The sequence below is a fragment of the Lasioglossum baleicum genome, chromosome 9 (assembly GCF_051020765.1).
Source record: "Lasioglossum baleicum chromosome 9, iyLasBale1, whole genome shotgun sequence".
In the NCBI taxonomy this organism is placed as follows: domain Eukaryota; kingdom Metazoa; phylum Arthropoda; class Insecta; order Hymenoptera; family Halictidae; genus Lasioglossum; species Lasioglossum baleicum.
This window is the reverse complement of record NC_134937.1, coordinates 9,332,137-9,348,813: the sequence shown is the minus strand read 5'-3', so window position 1 is coordinate 9,348,813 and position 16,677 is coordinate 9,332,137. Positions and strand designations below refer to the sequence as shown.

At 39.4% G+C, this 16,677-nt stretch overlaps 1 protein-coding gene across 6 annotated transcripts in view; it reads right to left on the bottom strand.

Moving 5' to 3' along the window:
- Positions 1-11,176: 11,176 nt before the first annotated feature.
- Galk (N-acetylgalactosamine kinase) overlaps positions 11,177-16,677 on the bottom strand; it is a 28,505-nt gene continuing 23,004 nt past the window's right edge. For all 6 annotated transcript variants that reach the window (XM_076430026.1, XM_076430022.1, XM_076430025.1 and 3 more), the window contains one exon: positions 11,177-13,390. In XM_076430026.1, the coding sequence (XP_076286141.1) occupies positions 13,225-13,390 (166 nt within the window). In that variant the 3' untranslated portion in view covers positions 11,177-13,224. The remainder of the gene's footprint in view (positions 13,391-16,677) is intronic.

Sequence of the window (16,677 nt, the reverse complement as noted above, 5' to 3'; positions counted from 1 at the left end):
TACCACTGATTTCCAATTATTGGCCAAGAGTGGGCTGGAATTCTAATTATGCGACGAGATGATGATATTTCTCGTTGAATGAGCAATTTCTATTCACCGCGACTTTTTCGTTGGGTTTTTTTCTCGCGGAGAAGCATGGTTTATATTAGCCGACACGCGTTGCATTACAGCGAAGGGTACATTGGGTTGTGCTCGCCTAGAAACAGGATTGGGATAATGCGGGATGCTTGCGTAGGAGTTCGCCGGATGCTAATGGAAAAAGTTATCCCCGGAGATGCGGGTTTCATTAGCATCCCGATAGTGAACGCACAGGATTTGCGGTATCCATTCGTCAGCGTTAGATTCGTCGAAATCGATACAAATTTAGATTTACTCGATATTTCGAAAGAACCGTCGGATTTTTAAGAATATTAATTTTTGAGGCAAAATCTATATCACCCATCTTGCATGAAAAATGTTCTAACAATGCCTATTGCGCAACATGATTGATCGTGAATGATAGTGAAACTGTTGTTTAAAATCAGAATTTCCTGATATTCTGTGCACAACAAACGGGTTGCGTTTGTACTGTGAATGGCAGTGTTGCACAAATAGAGAAAAGTGCCCAAATATGGTATAGTCGCCTATTATGGCACTACCTTATAGTGAGAAAATCCTCAAACAATAGTTTACCATGTCTACTCAACAGTGTGCAGTGCAATCGCACCATTCTATAGATTTTAATATCGATCCTCCGCCGATTGTCTCCACGTGTTGAATATAGTGGTTAGATTTTCGATTGTGTCTTTTTCGAGGAAGGTAAGTGATTTTAAAAAGTTTGAACATATCTGTAGTTTCAGTTTATTTATATTAATGTTTGCCAACTGTTGGTTTGGGCTGAAATTCGTTTTCTCTTTGTCAGTAGCTAGTATTATCAGTCCACGTGGAGTTCCAAATATGGCACTACGAAGGGTTCCCTAATATGGGTATAGCTATTGGCATTCTTGGTGTGGGTGCCGAATATGGCACTATAGGTGTCTTATTAGGGGCTGAAAGTGTACCATATTAAGAACCCCTTTCGCTGGAACCTGCAAATGACACACCACAAAAAAAAATATTTTTCCCAAGCTGTATTAATTTTTGAACGAACTTGACCCAGAATCTTATAGGGAGGAAATGCATCTACAACTGGTAATTTTTTGGATGAGAAAGAGCATTCTAAAATAATAAAAAAATGACATCAACAAAAAGTGGTTCATATATTACTCAAGGTGTACCATATTAAGAACCCCTTTCGCTGGAACCTGCAAATGACACACCACAAAAAAAATATTTTTCCCAAGCTGTATTAATTTTTGAACGAACTTGACCCAGAATCTTATAGGGAGGAAATGCATCTACAACTGGTAATTTTTTGGTCGAGGAAGAGCATTCTAAAATAATCAAAAAATGACATCAACAAAAAGTGGTTCATATATTACTCAAGGTGTACCATATTAAGAACCCCTTTCGCTGAAACCTGCAAATGACACACCACAAAAAAAGATATTTTTCTCTAGCTGTATTAATTTTTGAACGAACTTGACCCAGAATCTTATAGGGAGGAAATGCATCTACAACTGGTAATTTTTTGGTCGAGGAAGAGCATTCTAAAATAATCAAAAAATGACATCAACAAAAAGTGGTTCATATATTACTCAAGGTGTACCATATTAAGAATCCCTTTCGCTGAAACCTGCAAATGACACACCACAAAAAAAGATATTTTTCCCAAGCTGTATTAATTTTTGAACGAACTTGACCCAGAATCTTATAGGGAGGAAATGCATCTACAACTGGTAATTTTTTGGACGAGAAAGAGCATTCTAAAATCATCAAAAAATGACATCAACAAAAAGTGGTTCATATTTGGGCACTTAACCATATTGTCAGACGAGTCCCATCACTACGGAGTGAAAAACTGAAGGATTGCTCAAATTATGTGTCAACGCGAACACAATTTGGATTTGAATGGTGAGTAGGCTCCTTTAAGGGATCAGAGCACTAATGTCTGTCAATGCGATACGGAATATGGAAAATCTACCACGTGCTCTGGGGTGCATACGATATGAATGTCAGCTCGCAACAATAATCAATGCCTGCAGCAATATGTCAAAAGCTTTAAAGCTTATCTCTCTTAACCAGTTTGCATCAGAAGCAGATGTATCCGCTTATTTCCGGCCATTACAATGGAAACGGATACGCCCTTGCGCGGCGAACTCTAAACACACACCCTGCGAAATAATTAACGCTTGTTATCGTTCCACAGAAAGTTTATACGTTAATATTCATAAAACATCTCGAAACCAGATACCTGCTTGTTAAACACACATAAATAATACAATAATATTCCCCGGGAGACTCGAGATTCATTTCGAACGAAAGTCGAGCAAATTTTTCAATACAAATATTCCTTGTGTTAAATAGAGAACAGATTTTATCACATTGAATTAATTAAAATCCATTTAAAACGAAAAGTTGGATTATTTGCACGATATTTCAATGTTCGAGGAAATGCAGCTGCAATAACGTAAAACAATATTTACATCAAAAAAATGTTTTCGTTGCAATTTTTGAGCGAACATCGATAAAATCCTGAAAGCAAAAGAATTCTCATTAATATTCTTGAAATTTCTTAATGGAACATCATGTTGAAAATCGTTTCCATCATTAAAATACCCTGCAATATAATGCTAGCCTATAATTAATATCATATTCCATTCATTCTTCGTTAAAATCGAGTGTGTCGTTTTCTCGACGAAATCGTAATTCCACCGCGGCGAAGATTACTACATCCAAGACTCATTAATCTCAAAATGGAAATTTATTCAGTGATCGACAGTCGACCCGATTGCTTTTTGAAATTTTCCGAGATTGGAAAAAGCGCTGCCAGACGAGCCAGAAAATTTTCGTGTTGGCAACCTATTTGGAAACGGCGGAACGAGTTCCTAGTACCGAGCATATTTCAGCTTCTTCCCCTAAAAACGACTGGGCTGCTCAGTAGTTTACGACCCCGTGGCTACCATAGGGTGATCGTAAACTTTTCAGAATGATTTCTCCGCGTCGCTCGATCGGAGACAAAAGCATCGACCGCTGCCTTTCGCGGTGCCTTGCATGAGATTTTCGTGGCTCGCCCCTTGAGAAATGTGTTTCCGTGACGAGGTCGATCCATCCCCTGCGAGTGGGTGAAGAAAACCGATCGATCGATCCTTGCGAACCTGTCGCTCGTTCGATAGCTCGATGTCGGAACCGCAATGTGCGACAAAAACGGTGGCAATTTGTTTAGAAGACAGCCAAAGATCTTAATCTTCGAGAATTAATTTCGAGGGGATGAAACGAGATGCAAACTTTCTCCTTTATGCAATATTTGCTTGTCATCCTATTGTTCAAACATGAATTTTTTCCATCCTGTAAGTATCACCAAAATGGCGGAACACATTGGTCTATAAAGACACTTTTTAGAGGAAAGATATTTTGTTCAAGAAAAAACGAATTTTCTTCTTGAATTAATTCTGAGTGAATGAAACGAGGTAACAATTTGCTCTTTTATGCAACATTTCCGTGTCATCTTGTAGTGCCAACATGAATTTGGTCAATCCCGTAAGTATCACCAAAATGGCGGCACACATTGGTCTGTAAAGACACTTTTTAGAGGAAAGATATTTTGTTCAAGAAAAAACGAATTTTCTTCTTGAATTAATTCTGAGTGAATGAAACGAGGTAACAATTTGCTCTTTTATGCAACATTTCCGTGTCATCTTGTAGTGCCAACATGAATTTTGTCAATCCCGTAAGTATCACCAAAATGGCAGCACACATTGGTCTGTAAAGACACTTTTCAGAGGAAAGATATTTTGTTCAAGAAAAAATGAATTTCCTTCTTCCAAGAATTAATTCTGAGTGAATGAAACGACTTGTGCCTTTCTCTTATAAATTATGATTTATTTGATATGTAATCCAGTAGATTTGTACCCGGGGCGGTTACAGATCGAAGTTTCGATCCTGTAGGATCAATGGTTCAGGAGTTATGCTTGCTTAAAGTTGTGCATTTTTCAGTGCTTTTGACAGGTAAGGCGCCGCCATATTGGTTTGTAGTGTCGCGCGCCGCTTACCGAGCAGAGCCACTAGGTGGTAGTTGGTTGGTGATTAGGTCAGGGGGCGGCAAGGTAAGCGGCTGGCGGTCGTCACTACAAACCAATATGGCGACGCCCATACCTGTCAAAAACACTGCAGATTGCTCAACTTTAAGCAAGCATAACTCCTGAACCATTAATCCTACAGGATCGAAACTTCGATCTGCAGTCGCCCCGTGTACAAATCTACTGAATTACATACCAAAGGCATCATAATTTATAGGAGAAAGGCACAAATTTCGAGTCCGGTAGAGTGAAGTTAACTCGGGGCAAGGGTTAATCTGGCTTTACGGCTTCTTCCGAGGTTCTGCGATCTTTATGTAGGTCCTATAAATTCTGCGTAGATTATACAGTATTTCTCCAGACTCTACAGGTGTTTTCACAAGCCCGAGAATATTTTGTTGGATCCTACGAATAATTTCCAGGTCCTACAATTGTGTCGCAGATCCTACACCTTCTTTATAGGCACTATATAATTTTTCGATTAAAAATAAAGATCTCAGAGATCCCACGATCTTTTTATAGTCTCTACGCATCGTATTTTCGTGCGGCGACCCGTGTATCCGCGATTACAAGGACCGCGTAATTTTTTCCGGACGCACCGGTATAAATCAGGACACCTGCGGACAGCAACACCTATTTCGTAGAATTTATTTCGCGAGCGCAGGAGCAAGGAGGACACCTTCGCCGCAGGCAATAGCGGTTTTCCGCCGCATAGACACGAGACTGTCCTATAAATTGCGGCGGCCGACGAACGCGGACAGTTAAAAGACAGCAGGAACACCGGAGAAAATAAAAGTACCGGTGATCGTGGACAACATGATACATTGGTTCGCAAGGCTTCGGCCGTCATTCCCCGATGCTCTAATCAATTTGCCCGGCCCCCAACTTTTTATTCGCCGGACGATAAAACTCTGCCGCATTTTGTGTGGGACTATCTGCTTTCGGTTGACCTTTCACAGATTGGAAAAACTCCGGAAGACAAAGTAACTCAGACCTGTCACGTAGCTTCCCTTGTCGAACTTCTCTTTCATCAATTTTTTTTAATTTCACACCCGCGAAATACCTCGTTTTGAAAATCCCCACGTGAAATTAATCGTGGTAGCACTGTTGTGTAAACTGTTACGGACTGAAACGTTTCTAAAAACAATAAAACAATTTTTTGAACTTGAAATGAAATATGTTTATAGCAGATTCAGCCGTACACTTCGTCGAGGAAAGATTCGTGGAATTTGTAGAACAATTTCCTGGAGTTTCCGGACAGGAGGAACTTCCTATCGTTTGTCGTGCACTCCTCTTTAGCTTTATTGCGTTCGAAGAAACGAAATACTTCACTTGCTTCCCCGACATTTTATATGAGAGCGTAATTATTATTCTTTTTCCGACTTGAAGATGCGAGACAGCGTGCTCGGAGGTTCATTAAATCGCTGAATGGACGATAGAGGGTGTAGAAGAATTACTATTCTTCTACGAGACGAGCTCGCCTCTCCTTCTCTTCGCGGAACTTTTTAATTGTTCTTCCTCCCAGCAGTCGCTTTGTGCCTCGGCAAGACGAAGGTACAGCGAAGTTCTCCTTTGAAAATAATTTTTTAATGCGCGAGAATGCGCTTTCATCTAGTTTTACGGATTTCTATTAAAATGCACTCCGCGGTGGGAAACGGGGATTTTTATTGCGCCTGTCTCGCGCCAGCGGAAACACTCTCCGTGGAAAACTGACTCGTAGAAGAGAACATGAAATTAATATTAATATGGACAATAATTGTCCATACCATTATTCAAAACAGTTTTAACATTCTTTAATTTGTCTGTATTCTATAAATTGTGTGTATATATCTCAACTGTTATATAAGAAAACAGGTTCAATTTGATGTGCACAATGTAAAAAAGATTACATAGAACAAAAATGATCTGGGTTGAAACAAATATCTTGATTTTGGAGTTCAAATTGCTTCGAGTGCAAAGGGTTAAAAGTTGCATTTTACAATTTTTTTATGTGGGCCTATACTGAAAATTTAAAAAGTACGTTTTGTAGATCTGCGTCAATTATTATACACTGTGAAAGTTTCATCGAAATCGGTTGATGCGGGAAAAAACGACAGGCATTGAAAGATGTAAGAATTCTTAGATATAAGAGCCGAAAATCGTGAAAATCTGCCATTTTTACCATCTTTAAACGTTTGTAGCTCATTGCAATGTCGACCCATTTTGACGAAATTTTCAGAATATGTTTAATTCGCACAGATCTACAAAACGTATTTTTTAAATTTCCAATATAGGCCCACATCAAAAAATGGTAAAATGCAACTTTTAGTATTTTTTCTACAATTCCGATCAATTGCAATTTTTAAAAAAATTTATTTTCACATACTGTAGTAAACTAATTGCTCTAGCTTCCCAAAAAAGTTCAAATCTTATAGTACAATATTAAAAAAGTTATCGTCTTGTTTAGAGCGTCCGAATATTAATTCGATTATCGATCGAATATTAATTGCAGGATTGCAATCCCTATACACAGCCAATTAAGAACACGTTACAAAATACAGCAATAATAATAAATGAACCACGTTATAAATAAATGAATTCACGTTAACCAACCCCTTTACCCATTCTGTTAGCTCCGAACGCCAGGGACTTTGAAAGTTCAAGGGTGTAATATTAATTTTTCGCAGGTTGGAGATAATGAAGACAGTGTTATTAGCGTTCTTCCTGGCACTGTCGCCGACACGGTAAGTCAACCGCAAGCTCGGAAGCATCGGCGCCACCCAGGGTGGGTCATATAACCGCTGTGTAAATCAATTCCGGTGGTCCTGATGAGCTTAAGCACGAGGCGTCACGTACTTTGCCGTGGTTGTCACCCTTTCCCTTTCCGCTAACACCTGCCGACTTGTTACTGCGCGCCAGCCACCGACACTGGCAGAATTTCCCATTCTAAGCTCGTATAAATGTCCCCTACGTGCATGTACCAAGCCAACCAACTTCGCAACCCGTTCCGCGAAGTAATATTGGCCCGTCAGAAATTGCATCCGCACCGCTGCGCTGTTCGAGCCAATGATCCGTTCCGTGAATCCAAATCTGAATTTACAGCTTCGGCTTTTGATTATGGTCGGAGATCAGTCTCGGAGAAACAGTTCCTTTCGTCTTTCGTCTTTCCTAAAGTGGCATGAAATTCATTAGGATTTTTCTTGGTGTTCATATATTTTTCAATCATGCATAAAAATTACCAAACTTGACTATACATTTTTGCATCGAGCACAAACTTTACTGTTAACAACGAATTAACGCCAAGGATGATCCTAATGAATTTCGTATTTATTCTTTAAGTCAATTTATCGAGGGCGATGATAAGAAAGAAATTAATACTACTATCAACTATCAACATCAAATTAAATTTGAAACTTGGGCAAATGCCCGGGGCCCCAAGCAAAAGGGGGCCTCGAACACAAACCAAAAGATCCAAATTCTACGTTTTTCTCATAAAGTTATTTAGTTGGGGTTAGGGGGCCCGAAATTCTACGTTGCCCAAGGCCCCAACCAGTTATAACGCGCTACTGACTGAAGGAATGAATACTAAATTCTATCATCGAGACCAAGCAACCCTAACCGCTGAATTTTATTCTGGGAATGAATGGGATAAGGACTCGCGGCGCCAGTTAAAAACACGACCCCATAACTTCCGCGGGCGACAGTGGAAAGATTACGGAGGAAGATCATGCGCTCGGGACTTGCGAGAAGTAAACGAGCCGATACATAATAAGCCGACTTACGGGAGCTGGATAGTAAAACGACACTATAATTCATCGGCTCGAATAGTTGCCTCGCTACTATTCGCGAAATTCCGTCTTAGTTAGATGATTATGATCCAGAGTAGAAAATTATCGTTTCTCGTATTCTTCAGGGTCGAATTGTGACCAACTCGGACACTTTGTTTCAATATTATAGGTTGAATATATGCATACCTGTTACGTGGAGAAAATTCAACACTTTCTCCGAGGGTTAATATAATCAATAACTAAGAATATCCTAACTCTTTAACTGCCAGAAGCTTATTAATACGTTGTATCTTAAAGAAGCTTAACCACTTTCTTTCAAGTATTATCAATCGCAAAGGAGTAATTCACGTGTAATAATCTCTTTTATTAATACATGAAATGAAATGAATAATAAATAGCATTGGCGACCACAATTGAGAAAATATAATTCTTCAGGAAATTATTAATAGCGAGATACAGCTCTGACGGTCGCAATAGAAGGAACAGATTTATGTTCCATTCTGCTACCTCTATTAATGATGAATGGCACTGGTTGCCATTGGCACAGTTGCGACAGAGAAGTCATAACAAAAACAACCGAGGTTCTCCCGACGTAATTTTATAATTTACAAATCCCCACTCTGTCAAGATTGCTTTCGCGCTTCCTCGGGGAAAGATATAAAAATTTTATCTCGCTTTTCTCTGGACGGAGATTCTCCATTCTTCACAGAGAAGTACATTAATTTCATTTTTTTCAGGAAGCTGCGTGAATTTAGATTACTACCATGAAGTCCTCGAAGCTATTTGTGCAAAACACTGTGGAATTTTATATAACACGCGTTTCATTAATTTCATCTGATCTAGAATAATTTTTAGAATGCAAATAGGAACTTCGTTTCGACAAAGACGTGCTGAATTTCAACGCCATAACTTCGATGGTTTCACGAATCTCCAAATGTAATTTCGGGAGAGGATTCCCGCGGGTTCGGTGCTGATAATTTTTGAAAAATCGATTCCTTTTATTTCATCGAAGGTACGGAGCACCTTAACTCGCTGTCTTTATGAAGATCCCCGAGGAGGGGAGTTCCCTCGATCCGTTTCGGGATTCATTTCAATTCTTCGTTCTTCCGATCTGTCGACGGCCATCTGGCTGCAGGAGCGTACCGTTCGATCAGCTCGGAGTGGGGGAATCTTTTTTCGATCGAATTTTCGCTGAATCGTACTCCGGTTTCTTATCGGGAAGTTTATTGATACGGACAGCTGTCCTGAAAAATCAATATCTCCGTCGGACTTTAGGACGACAGGTGTGTCGACCTGCCTCACTCTGGAAAAAAGCTTTGTACGGCTTCGCAATTTCACGTCCCGTGGTATCGATCATCAGCAAGCAAAATAAAGCTCGCAGAAATCGCGCGAAACTTAATTGGAAAGTTCAATCTCGCCCGAAGAATATGATATTGCTTGCCTGGTCGACGCTGTCAGGTTAATGCGACGAGAAGATCCTGACGAAATCAATCGGTGTATGGAAAATAACAAAATCTGCGTGGGTCGGTGGAGTGGGGATGAGTCAGAGTGGGAACGCGTAGTGGAGTAGGGAGAGGTGTCGCGCGGAGTGGGGATCGCTGAACGCGACACGTACTGCCGAGCGTCGCGTCGCGCGTTTATAGTTTATATCTCCTCAACGCATAGGCATTTTTTTTAAATTTCTTTTTTAATATTGCATTGTCATCCAGTTCTGAGCTATGTTTAAAATTTCAAGTCTCTAGCTCATCGGGAAGTTAGTTTAAAATCAACTGCAAAATTTGTACCGAACTGACAGACAGACAAGAAAGCGAGTTAACAAAAACTTGACAAAAAACACGCAGCATTTTTGGGAACGCAGCTTTGGCCAGCAATGTTCGCTAATCTTGCCAGTCATTTTCTTTTGTACTTTATATGTATAGCTCTTTCACTGGTTGATTGGTTCTTCGCTCGCGAAAGTGGAGCATTGCCTCGCTATAAGCGCGCTGTGTCGACCTCCTTCGAATCGCCTCGTCATAGGGGGTTAGCAGCGATTAGAATGCAGATTTTATGCATCCGTAGTAAATGCAACCGACGTGAAACACAACGCAATAGAAACTTTAATGTACCTTGACGCGGACTATTTTCTTCCAGGGAAATGTCCGCCGCGGATGCTTATGGAAATGTCGGCGTCTCTGCGGCATGCTTGGCCAAATTTATTACACATACAATATTTATTCCATTTCCTTCCTCGGGTTCGTATACGAATGCTATAAATTTGTGCAATCTGCATTCTGGGAATAAACTCGTAATTAATTTCTGCTTCTATATGAAAGTAAACTCTACTTAATAAGCTCTACTCGGAATTTATTCAACATTCAGTCCTTTTATACCGTGCCCTTCTTTGATGGTATAAATGCTATGAAATGAGTCTGTTTATTCTGAGACTAAATTCCTAAATAATTTCCGTTTCCACGAAAATAACTTAAATGAGCTCGTCAGAATCGGGGCCATGGTGATTCTGATTGCGACCATTGCTTTTTGTCACTTTGATTATTCAGCAAGTTCGGGAACGCTGCTCGTCGTAATCGCATACACTGTAGTCTCGCTACATACCTGGAACCGTGCTGGAATTATCCAGGTCTCTGCCTTTGACTTTTGATTGACACAACGTGACGATAGTCTGCCTCCACGTGACCTAGTAAATGCCATGTGTCGGGCTGAGCCGAACAAATTCGCAATCAGTCACACCTAACTTCCGAGCACTCCCGTCGCTCTCTAATTTCCAAGTCTTTGATGGAATTTCTGAAGACAGGAGATCAAAAGAAATTCTGATACGCAACCCCATGAGTCGTTAGACAACTTGATCCATCCGGTTCTCGTTGTAGGAGTTTTCCAACCCCGTAACTCATTTTTCATAGAGAAACGCCATTTTTCAGGCCAGGCGACAGCTATTTTTTAGAATACTGATACCCCAATGTCAGCTGTGACCAAGACCAGTTTTCAAAATATAAAATAAATATAAAAGTTGATTTTCAGAATTGTCTAATCATTTTGTTCTTCGAATGTTTTTCTTTATATTTCGTGTACATTATCTTAGATTTCAATAATAATCAACTTCTTATTAATGATTTTTATCGTAGAAAATTTTAAAATAACTGTTATTTTTGCAACGGTACTTAAAAAACGCCTAATTATAAAAATTATATTACCAAAATTTCCGTAAAATTAATTTGATTAAAGTCCATCTTGCATTTCCCCGTCTCGAATGTAAAAAAAATTTATAAGGTGAAATTTGCATAACGCTGCAATATTAATATCTCTGTTCCCAGAATTTATAGCTGGAAGTGTGCAGTTTAATATGCGCGGAGCGATTTTTCGATAAAGAATGGCTTTCTGTAAGAAAAGTTTGAAAGTGCACCCTACCTTTGCTAAACGTCCGAGGGCCATTAAGGGCAGCATCGTAGTTCTGCAGGAATATTCCAAGGACAAAAAGGATCCTCCTCGTATCTTTTCGAATCCAAGCCAGATAAACTTCCAAGCCACGTAGCTCGTCTGTTAATGTACCTCAGACTTCTCTACAGGAGGTGTTCCGGTCATAGGGGACGATTCGATGCTTCCCCTCGCATCCTGCCGGATCCATTTTACGTTCCCACCCGTAAATTAATCCGAGATGACTCATATAGATTATCTTACTGTTGCATTTACGGGATTCGTCTGGTACACCCACTCGGAAACAGGATTTCCAATGGAAAATGAGGTCTGGACACGTCGGGAACCTATGACATTGCATATTCGTATATTTCTGCTCTTTATATAGACATACAAAACAGCTTTCTCTCATTTTCTACTGCTAATTAATCTTATCATTGGTTAGTAGAAGGAACATTTTATTGGATACAATATTACATAATGTATATGTATATGTGAAGTAATTACTAGAAATAAGCTAATGTTATCTTAATCTATTCGTGCGGAATAATAAAGTAATCGAAGAATTCAGAGGAATGTAGAAAAATACTAGAATTTTTATATATTTACCGAATTTCGTGCCAATTCTTTCAAGATCACATTTCATCCATCCTCTTCTCCATGTGAGTCGCGAACAACGCAAGCATTTGAATTCCTCGATCAGTCGTTCGATTTGTGCATCGAAAGCTATACTAACTAGTGAGTAACTACAGTCTCAGCTAGAGCTAGTACCTTTACCCGAGCATACCTATGAGACACCCGGGTAGAGCAAAAATACCCGGGTATCTCATGAGATAATCGCCGCTCTACGGCGCACAATGGGCCAAACCGACGAAATCTGTGCCAAAATCAAAGAACTTTCGATAGAAATGAGATAGAGCGATGAAATTTTTTTTAAATGAAAGCTGAAACTTTGCAGAATATGGGATAATTATGGAGATTGTGGTACGATCGTTTTTTAACCTTGAAAGAATTCGTTAAACTTGCACAATTTCAAGAAAATTGTGGTTTTTTCAATACCACGCGCGGAAATTTTTTTGTTTTAACATGCGACACATAATTTCTTGTAGATTTTTTCACGCTGATTTCAAATCTGGTTTCAAAATTTGTCTACGACCTCAGGATTTGGCAAGAAATCGATTTTCGTGAACACAACTTATGAAATCAGTTTTTCGTTGAAATGATTTGGTAACCGACTAGTTTGAAGGAATATATAAAACACATTAAAAATAATCATAATGAAGTATTTAAACGTTTACTTAACATCAGCCTGAAAAAATCTACGGGAAATGATGTGTCGCATGTTAAAAAATATTTTTTCCACGCGTGGTATTGAAAAAACCACAATTTTCTTGAAATTGTGCAAGCTTAACGAATTCTTTCAAGGTTAAAAAAAGTTCGTACCACAATCTCCACAATTATTTAATATTCTGCAAAATTTCAGCTTTCATTAAAAAAAAAAATGTCATCGCTCTATCTCATTTCTATCGAAAGTTCTTTGATTTTGACACAGATTTCGTCGGTTTTGCCCATAGTGCGGCGCGGTGCAGCGTTGGCCGGCAGCGGAGTGAGTAGGCACTGGACTTCGATCGCACAGGCGACCAGGACTTCGATTGAAGAATTACTGTATGTTTGAATTTCCCCAATATTTTTGCTATTTTAAATTACACCTACTCATTTTTCTCATAAAATGCATAAAATCCGTAGTCTACTCATAAGTCACAGCTCTAGTCTCAGCCTCTTCTCGATCTTTGTTCGCGCGAAACTCAATTTCCGGTACACGTGTGCGGTCCGCCATGACGTAATCTAGGTCTGGAACAGATCTGTTCGGCATCGACGAAAGATCGACGGAGGAACTAGATCGTGTAAATCGCGGCCCCCTGGTTCGGCCCCATTGGGAAGACCAGGTCGTCGAGCTTGAATCCATCTTTTATCCCATCTCTCGCGATCTGCTCCCTCAGTGCATCAACGAATTGCGAAACCTTGTCTTTGGTCGTGATGGCCACAATGCAGCCGCCCCACCTGCATCAAACGAAATCCCTCAGGTGCGCAACGAATATATACAAAAAATACTTTCACTAATTCACGCGGCAGCGGACGATTGATTTTCAACGTGGACGTTCGGGTTCGATCGAAAATATAAAACCCGAAACCTGAAAACCGTTCCGGGATTTACCGCGGTGCAGTTCGACCGCTTTGTCAATAATAAAACGACACATGAATAAAATGTGCAAAAACTGCGCGGCTTTTGACGCATGCATTTGTGTTCACAGTGGAAATGGAAATGGTCAGCGTGGCTGATTAATACTAGATGTTTCTACTGGCTTTTATAAACCAACCCAAATGGAAGTAAAACAGATTGGAATATTTCGAGTTAGCCTGTACAAAGCCGTCCTCATTTTACACATTGATATAAAATATTAAATACGTTCTCATTGTATAAATCAATGTGAAACATGGTTCTTTAACGTCGAACGCAAATATCACCGATAAAATGTCTCGTAATAAAATTCATTATCCAGCCCACACGAATATGATCAGTTTAATAAATTTCATTTAATAAATCAAGAGGTTGATAAGCATGCTCTTGCTTTTTTCAGAAAATATGGATCGAGATTTTCGCGGTGGATCCGAGTGGAAGTTCGTCGAATGTTTCGATGTAAAATGTTTGTTGGTCAAGTGGAAAATTCGGAGGCAATAGACACCGGGATTGCGTGTATCCGCGCCGTAAAAGCAATTTCGTGGGCACACCGAGCCGGCAATTGAAACACACCCATGGATCGATTTGACACATCCCTCGCGTAGGGGTTGCACTCGACATTGGAAGGCCGTGAAAAAATTGATTGTCTATTTTTTAAATTCTCTAATATTATCCCGTGACGCTGTAACTATATCATCCACGCAGATCGAGGAATTTGATCACAGGATTAATTTTGATTCGTGATTTGTTTCTGTGAATTTCTTTTCTGTTCAGTGATTAAACGATTAAAGATCGGATGATTGAAATGACGATGATCGATCAGCAGTAAAATATTCTTCAACTGGCTCATACAATACCTAATCGATTGATTGGACTACCAATTAAATCCTAATTACATCCACTTCCTACCAATTCCTACTGTACTACTTTCTCTTTATTACATTTCCGGTCGTAATCGAATTTCCATCAATTTCCATCAATCGCCTCTACCCTTTGTGCCAAGTAGTTGATTAGTTCGGCTCCTAAGAAGGTCAGCTATTAATCCCGAGCATATCGGGTCAAGTAAATTCCCTATTCATCGTGCAATCATTAATCAATATTTCTCACCAATCTATGATCCACAATTAAAGGTTTATCTGGCGTGCATGCTCACTTTTTTCACAGACTTCGAAAAAGGAGGAGGTTACTCAATTCGATCTGTATGTGCCTTTTTTTCGCCTTTTTTCTACGTATGTTCATGCATTTTTTTATTCCTTACGATTTTATTTGCGAAAAATCAATAATTTCATGTATGTTCATTGATGTTCATTGTTGTAAACGTCGACGTAGCAAACATCAAAGGGTGATTTCTCAAGATAAAAGTCTGCTCTATCGCGTGGTATAGTTCGATTTTCCGCTGAACCCTTATTTTTTGAGATAAATTCGAAAATATCCTGGAAAGTTGCTGGAAAAGTGGTGTCTCTCCGTCTTTAATGATTGTTTAAACATGTTTAAACATTTCTAGTGCAACTTGTTAGTGCGTTCTTTCGAAGTCGGTTTCAATTTTTTCAAGGGAAATTATCGCGGTAGGAACGGCTGGAGCAGAATAGTTCGAATAAAATTGAATCGCATGGAACAATGGAAGTTCGCGTTCACTTTGAGATACGACAGCACCTATTTTCGAAGTCGTTTAAGACGTCCTGGCGGCTAGCCTGCGTAATAAAATTCATCGCATTTTCATCGTAAAACGATTAACCCGTTCCCCGGGGCTCGTTTCCGGTCCTGAGTTTCTTCTGTTCGATCTCCGCGTATTTCACGCGGTTCCCATTCTCGTGCGAAACGCAACCGTGGCCAGTAGAACAAAATTTACAGTATTGTATATTCCGAAAGTTTCATTGTAATCGGTGCGAATTTTATCCACCTCTGAAAACAATAAAATGCCATTCTAAAAACTCGATTATTTGTAAGTATTGTGTGTAACATTTTAAAATGATTAATAGTCTTTCAAAATCAAAAATTCCTTTCATGTCATTTAGTAAACTAATTGTTCCGACTTCTCTGTATTCTCTTTTGGAGAGTGTACTCACGCGAGTCGCTGTATACTCGCCAACTAATGGTCGTTGCCGTACGCCGAAGGATCAAAAGCCCCGGCATGGATTAATGAAACAATAAGCTCGCAGTGAAAAAGTTTAAATTTAATTAAATACGGATTTCCGACTGTATTTTCCTTGGGCTCTCTCGCGAAAAGAGGTCACCGATGAGAGGCGAGCAGTTTTATTTAATTTCCGTCGCAGTCGGAACGAAAAGCAATGCGTTATTCATTTTGTTACCAAGCAGCCAGCATTATTTGCCGCTCAAAATAATTGAAACATAGCGATCGGGAATTTGTAATGCTGAAACGATGGATTTCCGTCCGAAAATGCCGATCAAATATGCGACACGTTTCTTTGGGACGTGTGTCTCGTTTCATTATGTACGGTTGATGTTACGTTTATAGAACGGTTTCCTTTTTCCACGCCTCCCGGACGACTTTAATTGAGCATACTAATTAATCGACCGCTCGCCTTGCTGTCTGTCTGCTAACCTTCCCCACACTTGTTCTTTTAAATAATTTCATGGCTTGGGGAGGATTTCGTATTCGGAACGAGCATATTTTCCCTCTGGACATTAAATGTTCGTGATATTTAATGGCATTCATTTCAGTCTTTGCAAATAATTAACCTAGTTCGATAAATCTTCACTTTAACAATGGAACTGATCAGTCAGAATGATCAAAAATGATCAGGCTCATTCAATCTTGATTATAAAATCTTCGGCACGTTAAAAGATTGAACTGGTTGAAATAAATATTATCCAAGTCCTAAATGCATCAACTCCATTTTGAAATATTCACCATTTTAAGCAACGCATCTATCAGCCTCGATATAATTCATTTTGAAATTTTCTATTGATAAAAAGTATATTTTTGTTCTCAAGATTAAATACAAGCTTGATTATAAAATCTTCAGCACGTTAAAAGATTAAATTGGTTGAAATAAATATTATTTAAGTGCACTAAATCCATTTTGACATATTCACAATTTTAAGCAACACATCTCGCTAGTCTTTCTGGCTCAGAGAAATAAATAAA